Here is a 27,098-nt window from a genome sequence, read left to right as displayed (position 1 = left end):
TAACCTGAGTGGCCAAAAGTTTGTTCCCGGCCGGAATTTTACCCCCGCAGATTTGGAAGTCTAATGAAAATAGTCAGAGCGTGATTAATTAGATTAGCGATAAAAACCGGAATTTTACCCCCTGTCCATATAACTAGCATTTAGACAACTGAAGATGTACGGGCCGGATTTTTACCCCCGGAATTTCATCCCCGGAATTTTACCCCCGGATTTTACCTCCTGGCCGATTTGAGAAACTGAATGATTGATTTTCTTATTTCTGTTTTTAATTAATTGTAAGCATTTCATTATTTAGTAGCCCATCTTTATTTATTTATTTTGTAATCTCAACTAAGTAAACAGAATTCGCTGTTTTATTTTGATTATATTAACCAACAGATCAAAGATCGAATCCTGGTACTCGAATCTAAAAAATTAAAATTAAAAACCTGTTTGATTAGTTAATGTTACAAATAGGCTCCTTAATAATAAAATGTTTACTATTAAATTAAAACTGAATGAAGATAATAAATCATTCTCACTAATTTATATATGGCCAGTGGGTAAAATTCCGGGGGTAAAAATCCGGGCCGTACATTCTAGGTTTTTATAATTGATGTGTTCTGATTAAATTCACAACCGTGAAAATATATGTTTAATTCCGTGTTTAATCCATCGAGCTGATGTCGTATGCTATTGCGTATGCTTCAATTGATAATTTAAGTATTTCAAAATTGCAAAACCTATAGAATAAGAATATATATAACAAAACATACTCTCTTGTGTTGGTTAGCCATTTTATAGTAAGAAATATTTTAGTTGAAGTAGCAAGCTCAATAAATTTACTTAAATACCAGTTTTGATTGGCAATTTAATATATATATTTATTTACAAAGCCAGTTTAAATACATAACATACAGTTTGAGATACAGTAGAACCTCTTTAATCCGAACTAATTGGGACCAGGGGTAGTTCGGACTATTGAATAGTTCGGATTATAGAACATATTGTTGTTTTTACATAACAATAGCTAAAACTGATCAACATTATTTTGGGAAAAGTGAAAAAATGTTTTATAAAGTAAAATACAGTGTTTATTTAATACAGTAGTAAACATGGTGAATAAACAGTACTGTAAATTAAATACAGTATACAATAAAGAACTGCTGTACTGTGTATAGAGTACAGCAATGAGGGGTTCGGATTAGTGGACGTTCGGATTACAGGGGTTCGGATTAAAGAGGTTCTACTGTAGATATAAAAATAATACATAAGTTAATCAATAACAATAAATATTAAATTAAGCTATGTTTCACACAGTACAATAATAATGCAATTTAACTAGGCTATGATACATTAAATTTTAAACTAATTAAACATTTGAAAAGAGATAAAAAACAGAATGCAATTTTTTAAATTACACAGCAAACAGGTAACTTTCTGTAAGTTAACAAATCTCAGTATACTACCAGAAGCTATTTATTGTGTTTAGTTTGGTTGAATAGCCTATTGAAAATAAAAAATAATATTTACAGAAGGACTTGAACTATCAATTACAACATAGTATTTTCTAACAATACAACTAAAATAGATTATTTAAATGAAAATATATTTCTTTTTAAAAGTATAAATAAAATGAACTTTTATCCAGATGTTCAATTAAAACGTTTTTCTAAGAAGTTGGCCTCAATCGAAACCATTATTAGATGTTGTCTGACAGCACAGTTAAAGTTTTTCCTTGAAATTCAATAAGTATTTCTTCAACTTTTCCACGACTTTCTTTGAAATACTCTCAATATTACCCATCTTCAAATGGTTCTTTGTTGTACGGTTGACGAAGTTTGACGGTTTAGAATTAGTCGACTTCTGAGAGTTGATTAATTCAAATAACAGTTGATCTGTTGATTGGCATAACCTTAACTTCCGGTACTGAATAATGTTATGTATACTCTAAATTCAACAAATTTTCACTATTACTCAAAGCTTATAAAGAAGTATAACTTAATTTATATTTAAACCAGTCAAATATGTATTTATTACTTCCTCAAACGATGATATTTCAATAATAACATAAATTTTCTGTAACGAGAAAAATTAAAAATTATGTTTACCTACGACCGTTTTTTAAAGTAGCCATTTCAGTCCAGTTCTTAGAATTGAAAAGTTTCACTTTACAGCTGTTTACTTTCATATCCGCATAGTTTCATTTCATATCCGCATAGTTTTCTCATATCCACACAGGTAACGGACCAATGAGGTTCAAGTATTGAGAGAAAAGAATTAAAATTGTAATGCTTCGAACGTCAACTAATCAGCTGATCAGCTGATCAGTTGACCAATTTAATTGTTGATCCGACTTGTTCATGTTGATACTCGCGTATTCTTAATTAAGTTGGTGGAAGTCCAAAAATAAATGAAATATTTGCCGAAATGTACCTGATACAATATTATTTATGGTAAGAATGCTGCTAGCAATGTAATATTTAACGAAGTTTAACAAACACGTAATTACAGGAAATCAGCTGATTATACAACAAGTTGTTGCATCACTTTCAGTGGCAATGACAATACACGAAAACATAACCTCTCTAAAAAGTTATCATTAGTGATTGTTAGTAATTAAATCCAGATTGATAGTAATTAAAAAACGGTCGTAGGTAAAGTAGTGTACGCAACTCGCGTTAATAGTCTTTACGACACTCGTAGAAGTTTTTAAGGCACTCGCCAAGGCTCGTGCCTTAAATTTTCTACTCGTGTCGTAAAGACTCACTTAACGCAATCGTTGCGTAAACTACTATTATCAAATAAATGTTAACAAATAACAATTTCATATAAACCATCATCAGCCAATTCGACTCGTGGTGACTTTTGATCACATATTCTTGTTATGTCCGATTAAATTATGTCATAAGAAGCCAATGTTTATATTTTTTTATATTTTTGGCACTTCAAACGTGAACTGTCAGTAACACTTTTCAATCAAACAATCATGACTATTTTACATAGTTACATTATCATACACTTATTTTATTTATTGTTTTTGTTATTTTTATCTTTTTTATCCTGTTTTGTGTTGGATTGTAGAGCTGGTGGTGACATTTTGAAAACAAGTGGATTCGAAACACGGAAAATGCTTGGCAACATAGCAGCGAGGCTAGCAAAAACGTCCTCCGAAATACCCTGTAGGCAACAATAATGTTAGTTTTATTAAAAATTATCCTAAAAAATCAATAACATTTGTAACGCTTAGGTAATCAAGATTCAAAACCTTTGATTATGTTAAGGATTTGTCCAGTCAATCTGTACAATTATTTTATACTATTGCTACAACTAGCTTTAAAGCTGTAAAGTGTGTAAAGGTATGTACAGAAATCAAAGGCTGCAAAACCTACCTTAGGAACCAAAAACTGTAGATTTTTCAAATCAGATCCACCCCAGGACGCCATTTCTATCATGAAGCCTTTCACACACTTGAACACAAGTTCTGCTCGTTTGTTGCACCACGCCACTGTCATTTCCTGGAACAAAACTTTTGATACTGCTTGACTATCATTATTTTAAAAGTACTCATATTTTGGAAAAAGCCAAACAACGTGAATAGAGTGTTAGGCTGAATCAGAAGATGAAACTTAGTCAACTAGAGTAAACTGGATAGAATTGGCCAGACAAAAATTAATTAAATTAGCGGTTTTTTACAGCTGATTGTATTCTATCAAAATTTGGCAACACATAGTAGACAGTTTCATAGGTCTATTTTTTAAATAATTTACTCTGAAGGTTTGTTGCCAAAATTTACAATTTTTGGAATGATGGATAATCTGCTATTTGACTGCAGAGAGCTTCCTGATGAAAGAAAAAACACTATTGCAACCACGAGCAGGATTCTGCAGTAGGCCAGATCAGGCAGGGTCAGATTAGGTTTTAGATTTGTTGGAAGCACAAGTAAGGGAAAATATTCTAAATCGTAAGTCAATGGAAACCTCTGCAGTTACGCTTTTCATTCATGACTCATCTCTGCCAGTTGCTATAACTACTTGCTATTGATACAACTTGAATGTTGCTTTGTCTTTTTTTGAGCGTTGTTTAATCGCTTTAGAAACAATACAATTGGCTTATAAGTTTATTGACGTGTTTTTGTTACTAACTATTTTAGAATGATTGAATGTACAGGGTTATTACAAATGATGTTCCTGATTTTGATTATAAATATTACTGGGTTAATTTGTTTCAAGACTATTCTAATTGGTACCATTGGAAAGAAAAACTCATAAAGTTTCATTTACATTGGTTTGGGTGCATATCAGCTGTTTGTCAAGTCGATTGTTGTAAGTGTTGTGTAATGGCTGAATTTGAGGGCAGGAAAGCTTTTTACCAGTTGGAATATTACATTAACCAAACTGTTATTAGTGTGCTACGTCATTTTAGAACCAGGTTTAACGATTATCCTTCTAGTAACCACTATATTGGCAAGTGACACTTGAAATTTAAGAGAAATGGCTGCATTTGAATGTTACTTGTAGTAGGGCTGAACTTAACAATGTGCTGCCTGAGATATGGAACGAGCTTGGTGGTCCGAATAATGACACACCCCTGAACTGACCTACAAGATCTCCGGACATCACCTCCTGATTTTTTTCTTGTGGGGATACATCAAAGATAAGGCGTACACACCACCATTATGAAGCATACTTGAGATCCAGCAACGGATTACCAATGCTATCAAAACAATGGACCTAGACACACTTTTCAAAGTCTAGCAAGAGCTTGACTACATTATTGACATCTGTCGTACCACAAGGGGTTCCCGTATCGAGCATTTACAGTTCTGTGTATCTGTGTCAAAACTTTTTGAGTTTTTCAAAAGTTGTAACCATTTTATTTCTTTGTATAACAAATAAAACTATATTTCATGTATGTATGAAATCATGAACATCATTTGTAATAACCCTGTATTTGGGATGGACGGGTCCCTAAATTTTGGGAAATTACACCAAAAACTGATACTTCTGAATCAGAAGTTCCAAGGCTCTAACTGACGGCCATTTCTACGTAATCGTTAGTGACAATGGTGATGTTTCCGCAATAATGGGAGATGATAATGATTTTGCGGCTTTGGAATCTCTTTGATCAACTTTAATTTAGTTTCTAATCATTGCCATTTGGAAGAGATTTTACTAAAGATTTTCAAAACAAATTTTAGATTGGTTCCCTTATTGCACCGTGAGAAAACTCCCGAACTGTTCTGAACTAAAATACAAACCCTAGTATTTATGTTTGTTATGGTTATATCTTCATCATAAAATGTCATTGTTATGTTGTGAATGTGTGTGTCAAACTCCTATGGCAGTAGATGTTATGATTAATTCATAACAAGGGAGGATGGGAGGCCGCAGATATCTCTCTGGCACATTGCTCATTACATGCAAACCACAGGCCTGTTATCAGGATCATAAAGTTTGGTCTGAAGCAAGCCACAAATCCCACAGTGCGGCTGACGCACCTATGATCACAGTTTGTGTTCAATCAGTCAAACTCTCTTCCTCCTCAAGTATAACTTTGCACAAGGTGACACAGAAGCTTGAAATTGGCAGCCTAATTCTTGATCCATTATTCTTACCTCAGTCATTTCATGGGTCAGCAGCACAGGCACGGTGAGAGTGGTGATGTCACAGGAACAGGCTGTCTTGAGGATGTTGCGAAGTCCAAGGATAGCTGGGTGTCTCGAGTTTATATCACCTTAAACACAAGGAAAACACTCTGATTACAAAGTGTATCCATAAAAATACACTGTTTGTTCCTACGGCCTATTGGAATTAAGTTAAACAGGGGGTTTTTAATTTTGATTTTTTGTTGTTGTAATTTCCATAGAAATTTAATCAGTTTTAAGAGTTTTACAATGGTTGCATTAACATTCCTAAAGAAAATGAAGGAATCCTTTATACACTCAGGTGGCTAAACTTTGGTGTCAGACTCCTGATAAAACTAAAAAAAAAAACTATTTCTACTCTGTTGACACTGATCAGGAACAGTTATCACAGATCTTCAGGTCAGCGTAATATGTGCAAAAAATCATGTATAAATGTGTGGGCTCCACTTCAGCTAAGCCACACATTACCGAGCTCAATATGGATTGCACTTGTACAGGCCCTTGCAGGATTTGACGAACTGCTTAACCTACATGAATTAAACTGTTGGTTCTTTTAATGTTGGTATTTCTGTTATCGCAGGGTATTATTTGATCAAAGTTGAGGATGTTGAGACTCACTAGATCGGAGAGAGTCGTCCACTATCATGTGAAACACCACGTGGACCTCTGCCAGGTTAGAGTGATGGGTGAGGTAGACATCTCCCGTCTGGAGGTTCTTGGTGCTGCTCCTCCTCGACTGGGAACAAACATGAAGCAGAGCAGTGAAAACATTGAAAAAAAACAAAGTGATACAGAACCACCTTTCGTGATTGGTTCTAGGCAAGGTTTTAAGATAAGAACATGGACTTAACAATTTGTGTTGTAATACAACATGTAACAAATTGAAAAATAATGCTTGATACATAATGGACTATACTCTGTTCACAAGATTTAGGCGGTTTTGGAGGAATAAATCTATCCCCTCCACCTGACCCTACCTTAAAACAATAGCTCAACAGCTGCTGAGGTTTGACGTCAATCAGCTGTCAGCAGTTCTGATACATTAAGAAGAAAAAAAGTGGCCAGAGAACTTTCCCTAAAACCACCTACATTTTATGAACGGACTATAATAAAATCAATAGCTCTTATGACAATTTCTTTATCAGCACAAAAAAGTGTACGGGAAGGGTGCGAAATTTGGAAAACAATGGGTTTCTAAGGAAATTAAGTTTTAAACATTAAATAAGACTCAACAATCAGAATCATTAGATACATTTACAGCACTTAATTGAAATGCTTAAATTTGAGTTGTGGAATAATACATGACTTTAAGAACTTTCCACAAAATTTTAGGTTATGACTGACATACTAATTAGATAGCAAACCGGCTGCAAGTAGCGGAAGGTCCAAATCAAAAAGGCAATGTAGGCCTATTGAAAAACTTAATACACTACTGAGTTCTGCGGTTTGCCACCAGGGTTGTAATTAGCACTGTTGTAAGGTTATGGAAGACTTGTGTAAAAACTAGGGGTCTGCGGTGCACCGAAAAAGTCGGTATGGTACAAGCTTAATTACCGTACAGCATTTTACGCGGTACAAATTTGGTTCGGTACAGCCTATTATAATAATAAATTACTTATCATAGTCATCGGTAGTTGGTTCTGAGCACATAAAAAAGTCTTATCAGATGTTTGTTTACGCTCTTCATAATTTAGTACCTGGGGACCGAGCTTTGCTCGGGGAAAATCATTCCCCCACTCTGCGATGCCAGCCTTTACTACTTCCCTCACCATTTCCTACGTCATGGACATGTTTCCATCCCTTCTCATAGCATTTCAGTATTTGAATTGCAGATACATAAATCTAACTGTTGGTTTCCAGTTCCCAGACTCCACACTGCTCGCCTTTACTACTTCCTTCACCTCTTCCTACGTCGTGGACCTGTTTCCCTCCCTTCCCATTGCATTTTAAGATTGCAGATACCTTAATCTAATCCTCATAAACAGTTCCCACACTCCGGACTGCTCGCCATGACTACTTCCTTCACCACTTTCTACGTCTCGGACATGTTTGTTTTCCTCCCTTCCCATAGCATTTTAAGATTGTAGATACCTTAATCTAATCGCCATTAACAGTCCCCACACTCCGTACTGCTCGACTTTACTACTTCCTTCACCACTTCCAACGTCGCGGACCTGTTTCCCTCCTTTTTCCATAGCGTTTTAGGATTGTAGATACCTTAATCTAATCGTCATAAACAGTTCCCACACTCCGGACCGCTCACCTTTACTACTTCCTTCACCACTTCCTACGTCGCGGACCTGTTTCCCTCCCATCCCATAGCATTTTAGGATTGCAGATACCTTAATCTAATCGTCATAAACAGTTACCACACTCCGGACTACTCGCCTTTACTACTTCCTTCACCACTTCCTACGTCGCAGACCTCTGTTTCCCTCCCTTCCCATAGCATTTTAGGATTGTATATACCTTAATCTAATCGTCATAGACAGTTACCACACTCGGGACCGCTCCCCTTTAATACAGTATTTCCTTTACCACTTCCTACGTCACGGACCTGTTTCCTTACCTTCCCATAGCATTTTAGAATTGCAGATACTTTAATCTAATCGTCATAAACAGTTCCCGCGCTCAGGATGGCTCGCATTGACCACCGGTACTTCCTTCACCACTTCCTACGTCGCGGACCTGTTTCCTTACCTTCCCATAACATTTTAGGATTGCAGATACCTTGCCATCCTTATGGAACAGCTGAAGCCACTTTTATTGTTAGTTCTGTCTGGTTTTCTGTAGATGTCGTGTTTTGTTTACAATTTGTGGCTGTTAAGGTTTAAATGTTTTTGTTTCCTATATTTTTTTATTGTTTTGAAGGTACTTTATGCAATCTAAATCTTATGAACAAGAATTATGATAGTGATTTAGCTACCCTCGTCGTAACCTACTCAATTTATACAGGCCATCCTAAATAATTAGATCCAGGCCTGGGTCTTTTAACTCTTTGGAAGAGCTTTAAAATAAACTAAGAAAATTGGATTGAGACTGAGATAATGAACTAATGATTGATATGTGTGGATGTTAACTTTGTAAATGGAAAGACAATATACAGGGTGTCCATAAAAAACGTTTCAGGACTTTGGGAAATGAATCCTCATACTAAAAGGAAGAAAAAAGTTTATGGGAAGGTATGTCCGAAAATCCATATTTACCCAGATATCCACCATTTTGTTTTTTACACAAAAATATTTTTATCTGTGAAGTTTTTTATTCGATGATTATGAAACTTGGTAAACATGTTACCATACACAAGACCTATAATAGAAAAAATAATAAAGTTGTTCCGATTGTAAATTTCAAAATGGCGGCCGTTTGAATTTTTCTAACTTAAATAACTCGAAAACGGCTAATTCTATGAAAAAATGTCAAAAATACTTTTTTTTAGCATTGTTAATTTCCTATCAAACGATACCAAGATCAAAAAGATCGGACAAAAGATAACTGAAATATACCGGTTTTTGTGTAAAAATAAGGCAAATTAGTCGGGGAACCCTTAATTTTTGCCTTATTTTTATAGATTATAAACTAGTTCCCTACATGGCATTTTTAAATTTTAGAAAAAATTAAAAAAGTTACGACGTTTTTAAAAAAAACTGTTTTTTAACTATGGTTTTTAAGTTTAATTTTTTTATTTTGCCTCATAACTTAAAGATATGTATAAATACCCATGTGAGGAACTAGAAAATAGTATGTAAAATATTGTGTAAAAGTTTGACTGAGGTAGGCCAAGTAGTTTTTGAGTTATGGGTACTCAAAGTTCAAAAAATGCAAGTTTCGGAAAATCGAGGAAAAGCGATAAGATTGCATGTTTTTGTCTCATACCTTGAGTTAATGATGGCCTGCACTGTAGGAAGGGTTGTCTGGATCCTCTGCCTCCTGATAGAGATCCTCCAGCTTCCTTTTGGCCAATGTCCTTGACTGCCTGATTTTCTTTTCTAGGTCGGTAGCCGCTTTATCCGCTTTTCGGATCCGCTGAGCATCGAGGCGTTTTAGAGCTAGCCGCATGTTCAGACCTGGTTTTAGCCCCATATTCTCTAAAACTTTCACTTTAGAGCTGTAGCCATCATTGAATGATAGGACTGCTTCATATACACCTAGCCTAAGAGCACCTAGGGTAACAAAAGTGCGTTTAGGGAGTCGAGACCAAATTACATTATTCATCGACTCATTCGGATTTTGTGATTTCCCCTTGAGGCATTTACTCAGCAGCTCTGTCTTGCATAAAGCCTTGAAAATAGGTTTGATTGCTGTCATAAGACAAGTAGGGAGGTGGAAGTGCTTCTTGTGATCATATTCTGTTTTTTCTTTCTTAGCTTTGTTGTACTTGCACCACGTGTCGTCAGAGTCGGGGCACAATATGTGAAGAGGGCGTTCATTACTAGACCCCACGTGGCAGTATAAAGCCCAAACTGCTCGTCTCATTGCTTCTACACTATGTGTATTTCTACGAATGGCTAGGCCGTAGTATATTTGGATTTTTTGTATGGCCTTTCCTGTCAGCCTACCTTTCCCAGAAAGCGATTTGCCGTCGGCGAGCTTCATGCCTTTGTTACTTTTTATAAAATCACGAATCCTGGTCCCCATCCTCTTCTGCACGTGGCCGACACACTCCAGCTTCTGAATGGAAACATCAGGTCCATATGGTGCCTTAGCCACAACTGCCGCATAGCCGTTGGAGTCGCCATCCCCAAGGTACTCCAGATAGCGGACACCGTACTTTGTCTCAGACCGTGAGAACATTGTGATAGCCGCTTCAGCCTCCATCCCTCCGCTGCTACCTATGTAATTGGCCTTACATTGTGCATGGTGTTCATTTTCTGTTCTCTTGGGGCAGTCACAGTATTTTGACATTGAATGAATATCTAATACTTTGCCAGTATCGACCGAAGTTAGGGTCACGACACCATTTAGCGAGGTGTGACCTCGCTTTTGCCAACTCCCGTCGACTGCAACACATAGGTCTTTAGAATTCCCATTTTCAATTATAGCCTCTTCTACTGCTCTCTTCATTGATTCTTCACTAATAAGTTCTACGTGCCTGGATAAAAACTGTTCTTGCTGATTAAACTTTGTAGGCGGTGCGGGTAAATTCATCATACCGCAAAGAGTTTGCGCAGCAGTGTAGCCCTTCCCTATTACTCGCAAGCCATATACTAATCGCAGGTTCAAATCATAGTAACATGGTGTTTTACTTAGTTCCTGACTAGGCCTAGTGTCTGTAAGTTTGGTACAGTTGTCGAAACTTTTGGCCATGCCGCAGTTACAAGTGATAGAAATTTGTACAGCGAGCCCGGCTAAAGGTTTTCGGGAGAATGATAGGTTGCCATGACAAACCCTACACACTGCAACATCTGATAAAACTGATTCCAACTGCTCAATGTTTACTATATCATACAGTAGAGTATCATTAGAATCTTCATAGCAGGCTAGGTTAGGGCTCAATTTCACATTAGAGGTAGAAACAACTTTAGGATTGGTTGTAGGCCTAGGCCTAGCCTGTTCATTACCTGGAGTCACAACTGGTTTCTTGTCACGAATAACAGTCCTCTTCTTATAACACAGTTTTTTAGTCCCCACTCTCTTCTTATTACCCATTTTAAACTATATTTACACTGGAATACACTACTTTCCACTACAAAGCAACAGGAAAACTTTCACAACACTGTTTCAACACTTTATAATAACTAGGGGTGTGCGAGTACTCGAACCTTCGAGCTTTTTGGTCGAGCTTTTCATTATTCGGCTCGGCTCGAGGCATTTTGAAAAAGCTCGAAGTTCGAGCCGAGCTTTTAATACTAAGTCAAAACTAAAAAAAAAACACTTAATTTGGGTCGTAATTGGAAACAATGTTATCACAATTCTACGTTGTTCAAGCATTCGAGGTTTGATAAGCACGACCCTCAGCTCAGTCAAGACGCAATGATTATCGATCGTAATTTTGAGGAGATAGTAAAGAGACAAACTACCACCTATCGCGTTGTCTTTCTAACACAGCTATTCATATCGTAATATACAACGCAGTGCGAGTGCGTGATTGGCTCGTTGCTATGACGACACACGGTTGCCGTGACAACCTACAGTGCGCACTGAGCACTGCGCCTTGTGTGGGAGGGGAGATTATACCAACAAACAATTTCAGGAATTCTATTTTGGGACGGATGAAAGATAAGGAAGAAACAAAAAGTGGTCACGTGTGCAAATATAGTGGGCGACACAATAAGGCTGTAAACAAGTATCAATCGTCGTGTCGTGTCGTTGTTCCTTGTTTGTTTACTTTTTCAGATTCCTTATCAAACGCCCCTATCTGCTATCTCTCTTTCTCTCTCCGCTCTCTCTAACAATGTACTGATTAAACAGATTGTGGTTGACGACTTTTCTACTTATAAGTTTCCCTGCGGTTATTTTAGTTCAATCAATCCCATAACCTTTCTAATGTTTATCAAAATAATTAATTATCTGTTTTGTATTTTATTTCCTTTAAACCAACCCCTATTTACCATCTGTATTTTATAGAATAAAATGTTTGTTTATAAAGTTTGACTGGCCACACAATTTTGTACCTATTTTATTTTGTATAAAGTAACAGTTACTTTGATGATTATTTAAATATCAATAAGTGGTGCGTGCTGTAATGAATGCTTTTTATTATCAAAATAAGTAATGGATTATTAATTTTTGATAATACATGGGTCATTGAATACCATAATGTGATGTAGTTTCCTATTTGTAACTTGCAAATAATAATAATTGATAGTTAATCCTGGAAAATGAAAAATAGTGAATGCATTCATAACCCTGTTGTCAAAACAGCAACGCGGGTGTAAGGGTTTATTGTTTCAGAGGCTAGGGTGTTTCAAGGACAAAGTGCTGGGCCTCCCGGCTCAGGGGGGGAGGGGTGGTGGTGAGACTGAGAGAGAAATGGGGGAGGAAACTGGTTTTGGCTATTTATTGATTAGTTCACCGACCCTTCTAGATAACAGAATTTAGTGACAGTGTTAAATCATCGTGTTCATTTGTTTACTTCGTGTGTTATTCTATTAATTTTAGTGTTTTGGTCTATTTCCTCTATATGTCAATTATATATTTTTTAATATATAATTTTACTTTTTACTTTGTCTCTTCACCTTTTTGGATCCAAACCAATCATGTTCTTTTTTGATTAATACGATTCATAAAACAAAAATATTTTGTGCATGGAAAACAACAAGAATAATCACGTGTTTTTATATTTATTTATTTATACAAAATGGAATAAAATATTCATAGTAGTTACAATATACATATTTACCTAACCCGCCATGTTAAACTTCCCTATCCTAAGCGTGATGTATACAACTTCCTTACTTCTCGAGTGATGTAAAGTATCAAAAAACTCACTCGGTGATGTAATGAAACCCATTTAAATAACATTGAGTGGATAACTTAAAAAATATAACTCTATGGAGCCAACCGGTTAACGCTAGAAATCAGCTGTGTGCTTGAATTTTATTGTTATTGTTATGTTTTGGAGAATTTTTCTAACCTAGCTTTTGTTTGTAAATGAACCTTACTGTTATAAGATGAGTGAAATGGGTAATGAAAAATATTGTTCGTAACCTCCTGTATATTGTCGGGTCAGGTAAAATCTTGTACGTTACACGTTACGCAAGAGCGTGTTTACATCACTTAGGTAAATTATGCAACTCGCTTCGCTCGTTGCACAACTTTCACCTGCGTGATGTAAAAACGCTCTTACTACACTTGTAATGTAAATAGCTATTAATCGACTTGCTAGTGTAACGGTCGTATTCCTCTTGGAATACCTACTGTTACTTTGGGTGACGTAGCTCAGGAATGAAACTCAGCACTCGCTTACAAAACCTAACTTTATTAATTACTCAAAACAACACAAAGAACACAAAGCTAAACTAACAATCAAAAAGGTCCTCTTGGAATACCTACTGTTACTTTGGGTGACGTAGCTCAGGAATGAAACTCAGCACTCGCTTACAAAACCTAACTTTATTAATTACTCAAAACAACACAAAGAACACAAAGCTAAACTAACAATCAAAAAGGTAGAGTAGACTGGAACTGTATAAATAAGTAAGGAACTTAAACCCCAATTTGGAAAAGACTCTAAACCCCAATTTTGAAAACCCTTAACATTTTCTTACCTGGACCCAAGGCCAAGGGCCTTGGGCTCCAGCTCCCCCAGCAGGACCCCGTCCTCAGGTGCACCACACAAACACTACACACCAAAACTCACCCCTTGATCAAGTGCACTGGCCTACTTAAAGCAACAGCCTTCAGTAGGTCAGCACAACAAGTTATTGTTTAACAACACTACCAGCCTACTCACACAACATTGCCAAACACTTCCTCTTTACAATATTCGACCCCTTCCATTACATCCCCCTATTTCCTCCAGACGATGTCCCCAGCGTCTCAACTACATAGATACATCCACTCAGAGAGAGAGAGAAAAAAAAATTAATAACAAAAACTGATTAAAATCTTTTAAAATTGTACCTGAACAAAATTAAAATAAGGTTTAGGAGGGGAAGAACTGACCAACTGTTCGCGGACTTCCTCAGCAGTTGCGTCGATAAAGCCTCCTCGAACAGTCGTTGGTCTTCAGATGTTTGACCACAGCCATGTCTTCTGCGATGTCTCCCACTTCGGTGTCTATAGTCTGTAGTCCATCCAGCGTTCCTTGACAGCATTGATGATGAATCGACTTTGGTTGACGATGATGTTGGACTGCTTTTGCCATTGATTGAGTGTACTGCAGCCTGAAGTTCTCCTCTTCTTAAAAGCCCTTGCCCCCAGCTGCGTTTCCCCAGTTTTCATTGAATTTGACAAAGTCTCTTCCTCCGATCACAATGTTGAAGATAACACATGATAACACGGCAAATCATGAAGTTCTTGTAGCCTTGTCTACAGTTGGTCAGTGGGGATGGGTAAATAGGAAGCCTACACAAACATATAACTCACAAATACAACATATAATTTATAAAAAAAAAACCCTAGACTTTTTAAGAAATTCTCAAACTCGCATGAAGAACAAAACAAAAAACATTAAAACAAAAGTTATTGAAACTAAGAGAAGTGTTTGGAATGTGTTACCTTAACAAATTTGATACGATTAAATAACAAAACCTTTAATAATTTCTGACTGATTTACTTTAGATTATTCAAATATGACCTTTTTAAAGAATTCTAAACAAATAATGAGTTTAACAGTTGTCTCTAATTTCTGGTAATTTGCAATTTAAGTCTGAAAAAATTAAATAAACAATTTGTCTCACACTAAAGTCCCTGATAAAAAATCTAAAAAAAACAAAATATATCTCAATAAAATATTCTTTTAATACATAATCTGTCTTGTCTTCAAAATTTGCCAGACTGTTAATTTTACTAGAGGAAACTATTGCAACATTTAAAACATTATTTCCCAATACAGTTGCCACCTTTGTGAAATATGATACAATTTATCTCTAAAATAGTATAAACAAAGAAAAAACAAAACAAAATCATCTTTCAATAAAATTAGACTTCCCCATAGCATTTTTAAAACACAAACACAATTTATCATTGTCAAAATAATAGTTTAAAATGTTCAAACTACCCCATTCAATATAGCTTACATAATTTATGTTTAAAAGTTTACCAACATTTTGGTCATTTCTCCTCATAACATTGAGTGAAATTATGTTTGCTTACATATTAAAAACAAGTTAAATTTTAGCTTCAATGTGTTATATCAAAAATACACTTAAAAATGGCATATATAATTTTCCAATGAAAATGCATTAAAAAAAATTGCTGGAAAAAATGATTTGGGCCCAAATCGTTACAATCTAACCCGTAAGCAAAACCAATTTCCCTTTAAAATATCTCCAACAATCTATCACCTGTAAAAACAAAAATCTGTTCCCAAAATAAAACATTCATGCATTACTGATTTCCCAAAGCAAACTCTAGCATCTGTATTAATAGGTAAACATTGTCACAAAACACGGTCAGCAGTCAGCAAGGTCAGGTCACAGAGAGGCCATTTACACCACGCTCAGCATTCCTCAGCCTACAAACATGCTGAGCTGACTTCTGCCACTGCAACTAAGCCTGTGCAATACCCTGAAATATGAACATGAACACCTACTCTAATCATTAACAGTATTAACCATTTGTAAAAATCCCCATCTGAAAAAAAATATATTACTATCAAATTAAAGTTTAAACTCAAATATATTTCTAAAACAATACACCATAATACACTATGAATAATTAACTATCCCTCATACTACTTCTATAAAATATAATATATTGATCCACCATTCACTGCATCTACTGCGCATAAAGAGCTGAAACAGAATAGTTTGACAACATGTGTCCGCCACATTATTCGCACAATATACACTCTAGAGTAGAAATAGCAGGTCTGCAACCACAGAATCACATCTTCGAGAAACCTGGGAACTACAAGATCCCAGATACAACATATATTTAACCAGGCAAATACACACACTTGTGCACAGCAAACAACATCTGAAACACACATTACACATGTGCACCCAGCACAGAACAAATAAAAACCTTGTGCAGCTAGCACTTAGCATACAGCACAAAAATACCTCGTGCACTCAGCACATAACAAAAATTCACCTTGTGCTCCCAGCACGTAACAAATGAAAACCCTGTGCAGCCAGCACAACACATAATACCTCGTGCATCCAGCACGCAATGCTTAACAACCATGTGCACTTAGCACATAACGCAAAAACTCTCGTGCTTCCAAACACGATACACAATAAACTCAACTAACACATATCGAACTCACGTGCAACCCGCACATGACGCATAGAACACTCGTGTAACCGAACACAAACACATATCGAACTCACGTGCAACCCGCACTTGACGCTTAGAACACTCGTGTAACCGAACACGAACACATATCGAACTCACGTGCAACCCGCACATGACGCATAGAACACTCGTGTAACCCAACACGAACACATATCGAACTCACGTGCAACCCGCACATGACGCATAGAATACTCGTGTAACCGACACGAACACATATCGAACTCACATGCAACCCGCACATGACACATAGAATACTCGTGTAACCGACACGAACACATTACACTAGTTGTTTTGTTGTCATTCAAGATAGCGCTGTTCTGTTATGAAAGACAATCTGATTGGCTCAGTCTGCACTGCATATCTCGTCAGGCCTTCAATCATATCCTTTTATTTCTTGCATCTTAATTTAGTTCAGTTCAGTTCTTATCGTGATTATCTACTATTTGATGTCTTGACAATTCTCAATGTTTTTAGACATATTAAAATAATATTGTGTTTATTTAAAAATTGACTGAACATTATTATTATTATGCACTTTTTGAAGAAAAATGTTTAATAATTTATTTTTTTGATAATGTTCAGAATTCAGAATTATGTTTGAAATTCCAGATAGGGTTAGTTGCAAAACATTTTTTGCTGAAAATAAAATCATGACACTCTCTAATATTTTCATTTTTTACAATTTAGTTTCCGAGAATCTGAATAAATTTGTTCCTTGCAACTCAATCAACGGGTATATCACCAGACAATCAAAAGATTTATATATTCCTCAGGCCAGGCTATCAAAAATAATCAAAAGTTATAAATATTTGCAAATAAAACTATTTAATAAACTTCCAATACATTTTAGAAATCAGGAAAGTATTAATTTGTATAGGTCAAAATTATCAGATTGGCTTACAAGTCGTGCTTTTTATTCAGTTGATGAGTTTTTGCAGAATGAAGATTTTTTAACGCTTAAATGTGAGGCCAAGCAGTCTTGATGATTCTTTGTTCTTGTTATGGTCTTTTCCCTGTTAATTTTAAAGTTTTTATTATTACTGATGCTTTATCCTTTTAAGATTCTTTTAACTTTATTTTAACATTTTCATTTTCTGTAGAATATTTAATATTTTATTTAACATATGTAACAAAACATGTTGACCTTGTCTATTGTAATGTTTATATTACCAAACGACAATAAAGATTTATTATTATTATTATTATTATTATTATTATTATAAGGTGACGCTAGGAAGAGCTCGGCTCGAAAAAGCTCGAGCTCGAAAATATTTTAAAAAGCTCGGCTCGGCTCGGCTCGAGGTTGAAAATCACTATTCGCACACCCCTAATAATAACCTCCAACACAAAACAACAAGTGACAGCTGACCAGATATATTGCTATCAGTCTGTAACGTCAGTAAAGACAGTCTCAAAGGAAATCATTATTACCAACCGCTAAAACAAAATACTATTAGTTTTATGTAGCCTATTTACTATACAAAGTGACATTCACTGCTGCCCTAAGGGCCAAAAAGCCAATGCAAGCTTTTTTTCATAATTTATCTATACGAGGTTAATATTAGATAGGTGGCATGTGTTATATATCATTTTAAAGGGAAAAGAATAAAGATTAATAATACATAAAAAAATTAAAATGCAAAAAAAAAAAATTTTCAAGTCAGACTGCCCTTAAATTTTCTGTAACGAACCCCTAGTAAAAACTCTAACAGGTTCACCGACGAATTACTGCTAAGTTATCGGTTGCTGAGTTTGTAGGACTTTATTGTATTTTTGTAAAGGTCGCAACGTTAAATGTAACGACAGCTACTTTAAGATGGTGTTTGGTAATCCACCAATTCTTAAGTCCAAAATGTGCCAGTTAGGATTAGGCGAGTGTTTACTATACTATACTCCATTCTGCAGCTCACCTGCTGCTCGGATGATGTTAGTGTCAGCAGATGTTGCGTGGATTCTCTCGCCATGTAGTTCTTCCGCCAAGCCACGCCTTCCTTCACCGCCTCCTTCACCTTTTCTATCTGGTCATCCACATTGCTGAAGTGGAACTCTGTACTGCCCTGACAGACGTTTACAAAATCTGCAACCAAGTATATTGTTGAGAAGTGGTAAATCAAATCAAGGATGAGATACGAAGGAATCAACAACAAAAAACTCTGACTATAAAACAATCCACTTGTCCAAAAACGGCAAAAACAACTTTGGGTTGCTGATTGTTTAAAAAAATTTAACAAGTACATAAATATTAATAACTTGCCCGAAATATTTTTGTTGGGTTGGCGTGGTTGAACTGTTTCCTTTGTCTGTTGACTTTAAAATTCAAAGTCATATAAAATGTACCGTACGAGTATTTCTTATACAAGGTCTACCGGCAGCAAACTCGACTACATCCCCTTCACCCGCCACGGAACTGGTTCAGCTCGGACATTTCGCACCACCAATCGTAGGTCAGGTTGGTGGTCGTGGACCTTGTTGGCCGCGGACCTTGGCGCGTCCCCTTTCTTTGTCGTCGGGTCCTTGGCATGTTTAAACGAAAATATAATGTAAAACTTTTCTCCCGTAGTGTCCTATAGGTAACATTTCTTTGCCGGGTTTCTAATTATTTTTAAAACATGCAAACTGTTTACATTTCAAAACCAAACAAAACAGCTGGGATTTATTTTTTTTAAACTAATGTATCGACATCTGTTTCAGAATATAATAACATTCAAATGAATCACAAATGTTAAATGTCAAATGTTATCCTTATGGAAGCAGGGGCGGACTGGGTACTCTATTAGGGCGTAAACCTTGACCAGCCCGAAGGCACCTACCGGGGGGTCTGGGGGGTATGGAATACCCCCCTGTACAGAGGGGGGTCCGAGTATACCTGTAAACTCGCATTTTTAGGCAATCTAGAGGCATTAACAGTGGAAATCAGAAATCTGATCACTGACACCATTGGTCAATGTTTGGTTAAACAAATTTAGACTATTTACCTACACGACTTGGCGCTATTCTGACAGTAAATATCCTAACAAAAATAAAAATACAAACGATTTTCTTAGGTTCTTTCGTATTATATTTGTGTATTTTCACTATTTTCCCTTGCATGACTTGGCTGCATGCATACATTAAAAATCATATGCTTCCTGTTTACAGCCTGAACCTGCAACTGCTGTATTTTTTGGCACTGTAAATAACAGAAGTTATATATTTCAGATTTATATGAAATTATTTTAACACAAACAATATGCTTTCACTAAAAAAAAAACAATTTATTGACAAACTGTTTTAGCATTACATTAAGTCAAAACTGTAACCCTAAAGTAGGCCTACCTAAGCTATTTCTACAAACGAAATGGAAGCCATAGCCTAGAGAGAACTACGAAGGTATTTTGGGCTGGCTATGTGTAAATAAAATAGGAAAGTTGACCAAATTAGTGCCATAGTGCATATTGAAATCATTAATTAATAGGCGGTAGCCACATATTAAAATACTGTTTACTGTTTAACCTTTACTGTGTAATGGTTAAGTTAACAAATACACTGTCACTAAATCTAATTTTAATTTTGTAAAAGTAGTGATTCTACAATACTACAATCGTTCATGTTTCCTGCGGGTAAAGAATATAAAAATAAATTGAAGCTTTCGACACAGAGACACAAATCAGACACTCACTAAAGAGGGACACATTTTAATTGGCAGCTCACACTCTTGTTTTATTTATTACATGCACGGCAAACGCCATTTTACAAAAGAGTTGAGTTGACATTGGTAAAAATTAAATGTGACTTAAAGCATAGTGTGAGCAATAATTAAATATTATAACAAAAAATATGAAATAATATTAAATTATCTTCACTAGTTTTTTACCATAGACGACAATACATCGGGACACTGACCGAGACCGATGTCGGATGCAGTCGCAGTGCAGTTTTTTTTTCGGATTCGGCGTAAAATGACGCGGGAAGAGGACAGCTGTTTTTAAGTAGCTCAGACCACAGCACAGATTAGTACCTTCCACTCGGAGTAGGCCTACACGTACGAGAGAGAAGAGCTGCTTTGCTCTCGCTTGTCGACAGTGTCTATTCAGGTCTCACACCCGACTTTATGTTTTCCTATTCACTGCTGAAACTTTTACTCGAAGTTTTTACTCTTGCTTTCTAAAAATACGTCTTGTCTCATTTAAAAAAAAAAAAATTATGAATTTTTCCTTTAACGAGGGCGCAAATGTTGGAATTTTGAGAAGGCGTATCGGCCCACCGGCCGGTGGGCCGGCGGGCCAGTCCGCCCCTGTATGGAAGGAACTTTGAGGGCAGCCCACGCCCTTAAAAAGATATATTTCTAAAATCTAAAGCCAGTTTGCACATCTACACACCTAGACGAACATTTTGGTATATATGTAATATGTGGGGTTAAATCTTAAAACAAAAAAGCCTTATTGTTCACAAAGTTTCATGTCGCGTATTAAATATATAGATGACCTATACAAAATGTAACTGGTATGGCATTTTTTGTAAAAAGACAGGCCATAAAATGTGGAAAGGTTTTATTAGGCCTACATAATAATACCATAGACTAATCAACACGAGTAGACTTCCCATCCCATTTTAAATTTTGAAGCTCGTTTTTCGTGTCTAGTTCATGTCTGGCGACACTGATTGCTAGTATTGATGAAATTTTGTTTCTATTATTTCATCTATGATAATACTCTGTTTCCTCTTGGAACACAAAATAGTTTTCCTAAAAACATATTTCTTAGCAATCTTTTAAATTATTTACACAAACTGGGGGAAATGTGCTGGAACTTTAGCAAGTCTAACAGGCAGATCCACTGTTAAAGCTGTACCGTTGTACCTTTAGAGACTCCAGAGGCGGAGTAGCTGCCAAGGTGAGTGTCGGAGAGCAGCACGAGTCCACAAAGGTCGTTGGAGTAGAGGGCCAAAGCAGTCTGAAGTCTCTGCGGCTGTGTTCTGCGAACAAATACTGAACCTTAGCCCCACAGCCTCTATAGACTGTGCAGTGATCTGAACATAGCAAGTTACCTTTGCGACCTTAGTCACACGGGCAAACTACTATTGACCATCGACATCTCCTGCAATCGTGGAAAAATAAAAAATGTCTCCCGCAATCACGGAAACATCATCATTGTCTCCCGTCATCACGAGAACATTAATATTGTCTTCTGCATTAAATCAATGTTAGCTAAGCAATACATTTCTCAATTTAACATGCTTCTCAGATAATTTGACCGTTCTACTGTTCCGAATATAGTCCCGGTCCTGTATGGGACATATTAGCAGGGTTGTACTGTGTTAAGTTTTGATGTGACTATTCCATTATTAGGTGGAGTGAAGGAAACAGACACAATTTACTTTATGAAATTTATGGTTAGAATCATCATCTATCCGCTCTGCACCTTGAGATTTCTCCGACAACCTCTTTCTTCTTAATTTTTTTTTCAGAACGCTAGGCACGAGTCCAGGATTGTTTTACACATTACTTCAGGCTAGAGATCTAGGGGTTGTGGCACTATCACTTAGATAGAATCCATTAGTAAATCGCGGGACTTGAACCTGGGACCTCAGGAACCGAGGTCCTGCGCTCTAACCACTCGACCAGCTTGCTTCCCAAACAACACCTCTATTAGGTCAGCAATTCCTTAACCTGTATAACCCTCTGTATATCTGGGTATTTTGGATGCAAAACCTTTCTCACCCAGTGTTTTCCCCTTACCCAGCAGTGTTCCTCCGCAGCTGACAAAAGTCAAGGACGTCCGTGCAGAGCAGTCGTATGTTGTGCATCTGTTTCATCTGAGAGCCGAGGTGAATGGTGAAGCTCTCTTGCATGACAGGGTGGTGAGCGTCGGAGATCAATTCACTGAACGTTCGGTCAGCAGTCACTGACGGAGGTGAGTTGCTACACATTTAAAAAACTTAGAGGATTTTTTGTAAATATGTCTATATAATTGCTGGACAAAATACAATATAGATGTTGAATGGTGAAAAAATTTATCAAATATGGCAATATTGGCAATTTGACTCTTCATCCGATTGTAAACTTTGAAGCTGAAGGTTGTTTGGATGTCGGTTTATCTCCACTTGAGGTTTCTCTTGATTTTTTAAAGGTAATACCATCCTGTATGTGGTTTAGCCTACTCCATGGTTACAAGGCTAGGGGCCGAGTTATGGACTAATTGTAATTTTTGGATAAGCAAACCTCTTCTTAAGGGATCTAAAGAAATTCTTCTTAGAAAGTGACTAGAGGCTTATCAAAGTAATATACTCAAAGTTTGGACACTCACATTGGTGTAGTGGCTGACGTCTGCTTATCCATCAGCCATTGACGATAATGTCTTCGCTGCGATTCTTTGATGGCGTCCACCTAGGAATGAAACTTGGTATTAAAATGCATACATGTTGTGTGCTTTGGTTATAACAAATGAACTCGATTAATCTGCATGGAATTGTTACAACCCCTCCAGTTTCTTAAAAATACCTTATAATGGCGCCTCGATGAGTAATGGATGACTAATAGTCATAGAGTATCTGGTGGGTTCTCCTTTCCTCGCAATTGACTTGATTTTTCGTGAATGTACTGTTTGGCAAATGGCAATAAATTATTCTTATTCAATTTGTTTCTTCACAGCTACAAATATCATTTAAGGTTGGAGTAAATTGCACTCTAGGGAAGAGTAGCACTCTAGGGTTAAGCTATTTATTAAGTAGTGGATTAAAGCGTAAGAATCTCTGTGCTAGATGAAAAATGTTTCAAGTGATTTATCTAGTACAAATACAAAAGATATTTTTATTCCTTGCCTTGGATACCTATTTTATTATAATATTTATTGATTTTCACTGTTTTCAGGCTTGCACAAGAATCAGCCCTACCTGACTATTCCACTGTGCGTGCATAAGACTCTGCTGTTCCATGTGTCGCCCGGCCAGCTGGTTAATCTCCGCCTCAGTGCTGGTAACATTGACAGCGTCCACAGCTCGGCACATTTCTTCGGTCTGTCTAAATACACACTTACATACAATACACATGACATGTCCATACTCTATACCGATAACTGTAAAATATGTATATATTAGCCTATATTTTTTGAGTTTAGTAGCATATAAGAGGATTTCAAATAATTACTTTCAGTGTCTTTGTTTCTGATCCCTGCATCCTTAACAATTCATCAGTTGTTGCTACTTTACAGAAAGGTGGAAAATTCTAGTTAGTCTTGTGAACATTTTCAACCCTTTTAAGTAGCCTAAAGGAATGGGGTTTATATCGAATAGAAAGTTAAGTATGTAGTATATTCAGTATAATTTTTAATTGGCACCAAAATATAGTTGCAGCACCTGAATACTACTGCTTTTACACATGGAATTTAATGATTCCGGGACAGGAATCCTGCACATGTATTGTAATCTTCATCTTGTCTGTAAAGTTTGTGGTGTTACTCCCCAGAAGACAAAGATTGGCAATTGTTGGTGTTTGCCTCCATGCCACACCGGTACAACACAGCCTCCCCACTTTTAAGGTAGTTTTTATATGTACCTTTCTGTGAGCTGAGCTACTTGCTTATCTCTTTCAGCAATTACTTCTGCTACAGCTATTGCATAGGAATGTTCTTGCTCGAGAATCGTCTCTAACGCAGGTGAGTGAACCAGTTTGTGATAAACTGCAGAAAACACGTCTGCGTCGTTAGCTCCAGACTTTTCACCATACTCAACTGTGTTCTGTAAAAAGAACCAATATCGCTTGAAAACAGTTAAAATAAATACAAAAACAGCCCTTGTTTGTGGAAAATTTAATGACATTTTTTAAAACTTGAAATTAAGAGTGAAAATTGAGCTAATACCGATACTTTAAATACATGAGCAACTTGAATGCATACAGATTTTAAAAAATACACCCATAAAAATATATATATTGTTATCAATCCTTGCTAGGATGTCTCTGATTAAATACCGTATATTCGGTAAAAGTATAATTTTCTACCACATTTACACAAAAAAATAGGCCTTGTTCAATATGTTTAATTCATGCTCAGTACCCATGATATTACACTGCTAAATTACCTTACTAATAAAAAACCTTACGTAGACAAAAATAATTATTATGTCTTATTACAGAGAGGATTTTTTCCTCAGTGAAAATACAAAATTGTTAAAGTGTATGATTTAGTCAATAAAATGTTAGGTCTAAGCAAACTCTTTTACCTCTTTAAAACTTTTCTCCCAGAACTTAATAACATCTTCAACATCAGTTTCATTTGACAATGACTTTTCAATCTCTTTTTCAGCCAGTTCATCAAGGAATTCAATAGTTTCTTTCTCAACGAATAGCTTCAGGGATTTCTCTAATTCTGAAACAATTCAGACGCACACAATCAGAGAGAGAAATAAAAATTTATGAGAACTCTAACACGCCTACTGGGTATATGCTTGTCATAGTTGTTTACTGTGAACCTTATTAAGACAAGACTATAAGTGAATGGAATTATTCCTTTATTTATATAGCCTATAGGCCCTTACAGCTTTCTTCTCGTGGTACTAGCCCAATTTTACAGAAACTTAACCTGCTTATTTACTCAACTCTAAAGGCCTTTTCACACCGGCGTACTGGACGTACAGTACGTGGTCCTTCCACACAGCACAGAAACTTCCAAAGCGTCCACTCGTTCATTTGGAGTCAGAACAGTAACACCATCACTTATTACTAGTGTATTATTATTAATGTTATTAGTGCATTTGTTTTATCTGTGCATATATGTATTATCCGCAAGTTCATTGGTGTGAGCCAGGGATTTCCGTTGCATGGATTAACGAACTGAGTGATAGCAATAGTGATGACGACCTAGTGTCGTTATACTCGGTTATGAAAAGGAGTAAGTGGATTCATCCCATTAATAAAATACAAAAGATAGTTTTGGAGAGTACCTTCACTTGATGCATGATCTGGAGCTAGATGAAGATAGATTCAAAACCTATTTTAGAATAACTCCAGATCAGTTTGTCAAGGTATTGTCAATGACAACAACAACAACAAACTGGACATGACGCGGGAGCGGAGCACGTGGTTTTGAAGTGTCTACTGCGCATGCGCTAGCCCATGAACGCCACAGACGTTTCAGAAAAATTGCTTCTGATTTGATAGCTCCGAGTGATTCAAACGAGACCGTTGCGGACGTCCAGGAAGTCATGGATGTGCGGTGTGAATGGTCTCATTTGATATCATGGTCATAGCTACTTGTTTAAACAAAATCTTACCGGACGTCCAGGACGCCGGTGTGAAAAGGCCCTCGTGACTGCCAGGTAGGCAAGTCACTAAGCAAAGTTGGTAAAAAAGTCTATTAAAAATCCCGCTCGGTCCTAAATTTGATCAGTATTTTAATGCAATCCTAAATATGTTACATTAGTTTTGCCCTTAATTTTAAAATTTCCAACAAAGTAGTTTGTTAATTTTTATTCTAAGTAATATTCTAAGACAACCATAATGGGTTTAGGATAGGTATTGTTCTTATAACTTATCATCACTTAAAATCTTTTGCACAAGAGATTAATAAAAACAAGTACAAATATAGCATTGTTCTCTAAAACTTGACTTTTTTTAAATCTATCACTGGTCACTGGATATAATGATGATTAAAACCCCCTATCATACTTACCATCTTCAACATAAGCTGGCAGTTTAAATGAAGTCACCAGTCTTTGAACCAGCTCAGAAATTGAGTCAGTGTACGGTATTTCTAAGGGAACATTGAGTCGGTACATGTTTTCTTTTGTACGCATAGGAAAAGTAAAAACATACTCAACCTTTTTCATACAATTATGATATCTTTCTTGCATATTTTCTTAGGTTTGCTGTTAGCCAATGAAAATATCTTTAACACAATTAATCTATATTATTCTTAAGTATATTTAAAATAAATGACATGGGACACCGGCAACGGAATAATTGAATGCAAAATTAACAAATAGGGCCTAAGGAGGAATGATACAAATTGGCAAAGTAGCCTGTGTTACAGATATCATGACATATACATCAGAAGATTAAGACACAAACACATCTGGCTTGAGTAAAATTTGTAGGATTTAAAACTGGTACAACAACGGGTGAAATTCAAATACAATTACATATCTTATCTAAAACTAATTACATTATTCTGTATTCACTTCTTATGCTTAAACCTAACCTAGAACATAGCAAAGTAAGTAAACAACAGTTTGAGTCTGAGTGACATTGACAGCTGGAAAACTGGAACTAGTGGAACTTGGAATTGGAAGAACCAAACCAAGCCATCGACTAACGACTGAATTCCTATACCTCCTTGATTTCAGTTGACGTTCCAATCCAATTATACTGCTACGATGATGTTATTCATCAACGTTGGTGTGGGAGCATTGGGTGGGTCATAGAACACAATGTAAAAATAAATGTAATATCCTACAGGTAAATGACAAAATTATTTAATTTTCAATGTTGTCATGGTGTAATACCTTCAAAATGTTGTGGAAAAGTAGCCCCTGCCTCCTGAAATTCATAAGAGTAAACGAAAAAAAAACCAATAAAAAGGTTAAATACCTGTAG

The 27,098-nt window shown here is 36.3% G+C and overlaps 1 protein-coding gene across 1 annotated transcript; it reads right to left on the bottom strand.

Moving 5' to 3' along the window:
- Window positions 1-1,086: 1,086 nt before the first annotated feature.
- On the bottom strand, window positions 1,087-26,721 carry LOC128992053 (protein C12orf4 homolog). Its single transcript, XM_054415432.1, has 12 exons — window positions 26,176-26,721; window positions 24,728-24,873; window positions 24,063-24,244; window positions 23,402-23,528; window positions 22,816-22,895; window positions 22,248-22,430; window positions 21,369-21,484; window positions 18,442-18,608; window positions 6,245-6,362; window positions 5,597-5,715; window positions 3,372-3,497; window positions 1,087-3,159 (listed from the first exon to the last, which is right to left on the bottom strand). Exons 1-12 carry the CDS (start codon window positions 26,354-26,356, stop codon window positions 3,007-3,009), a joined length of 1,698 nt encoding a protein of 565 aa, XP_054271407.1. The 5' UTR covers window positions 26,357-26,721; the 3' UTR covers window positions 1,087-3,006.
- Between the last annotated feature and the right edge of the window lie 377 nt (window positions 26,722-27,098).

The sequence above is a fragment of the Macrosteles quadrilineatus genome, unplaced genomic scaffold, assembly GCF_028750875.1.
Source record: "Macrosteles quadrilineatus isolate MER2022 unplaced genomic scaffold, UCM_ALF_1.0 Scaffold_4__1_contigs__length_99947679, whole genome shotgun sequence".
Classification (NCBI taxonomy): Eukaryota; Metazoa; Arthropoda; class Insecta; order Hemiptera; family Cicadellidae; genus Macrosteles; species Macrosteles quadrilineatus.
This window is presented reverse-complemented; position numbering and strand designations above follow the sequence as displayed.

What these genes read in the sequence shown, in the direction of transcription:
- LOC128992053 (XM_054415432.1), bottom strand. Translation starts at nt 26,356, where the DNA reads ATGCAAGAAAGATATCATAATTGTATGAAAAAGGTTGAGTATGTTTTT. An exon ending in CGCCTCTGGAGTCTCTAAAG is followed by an intron (nt 18,609 to 21,368) that starts GTACAACGGTAC and finishes ACTTGGTTGCAG; the next exon opens with ATTTTGTAAACGTCTGTCAG. An exon ending in TACAGTTTTTGGTTCCTAAG is followed by an intron (nt 3,160 to 3,371) that starts GTAGGTTTTGCA and finishes TGTTGCCTACAG; the next exon opens with GGTATTTCGGAGGACGTTTT.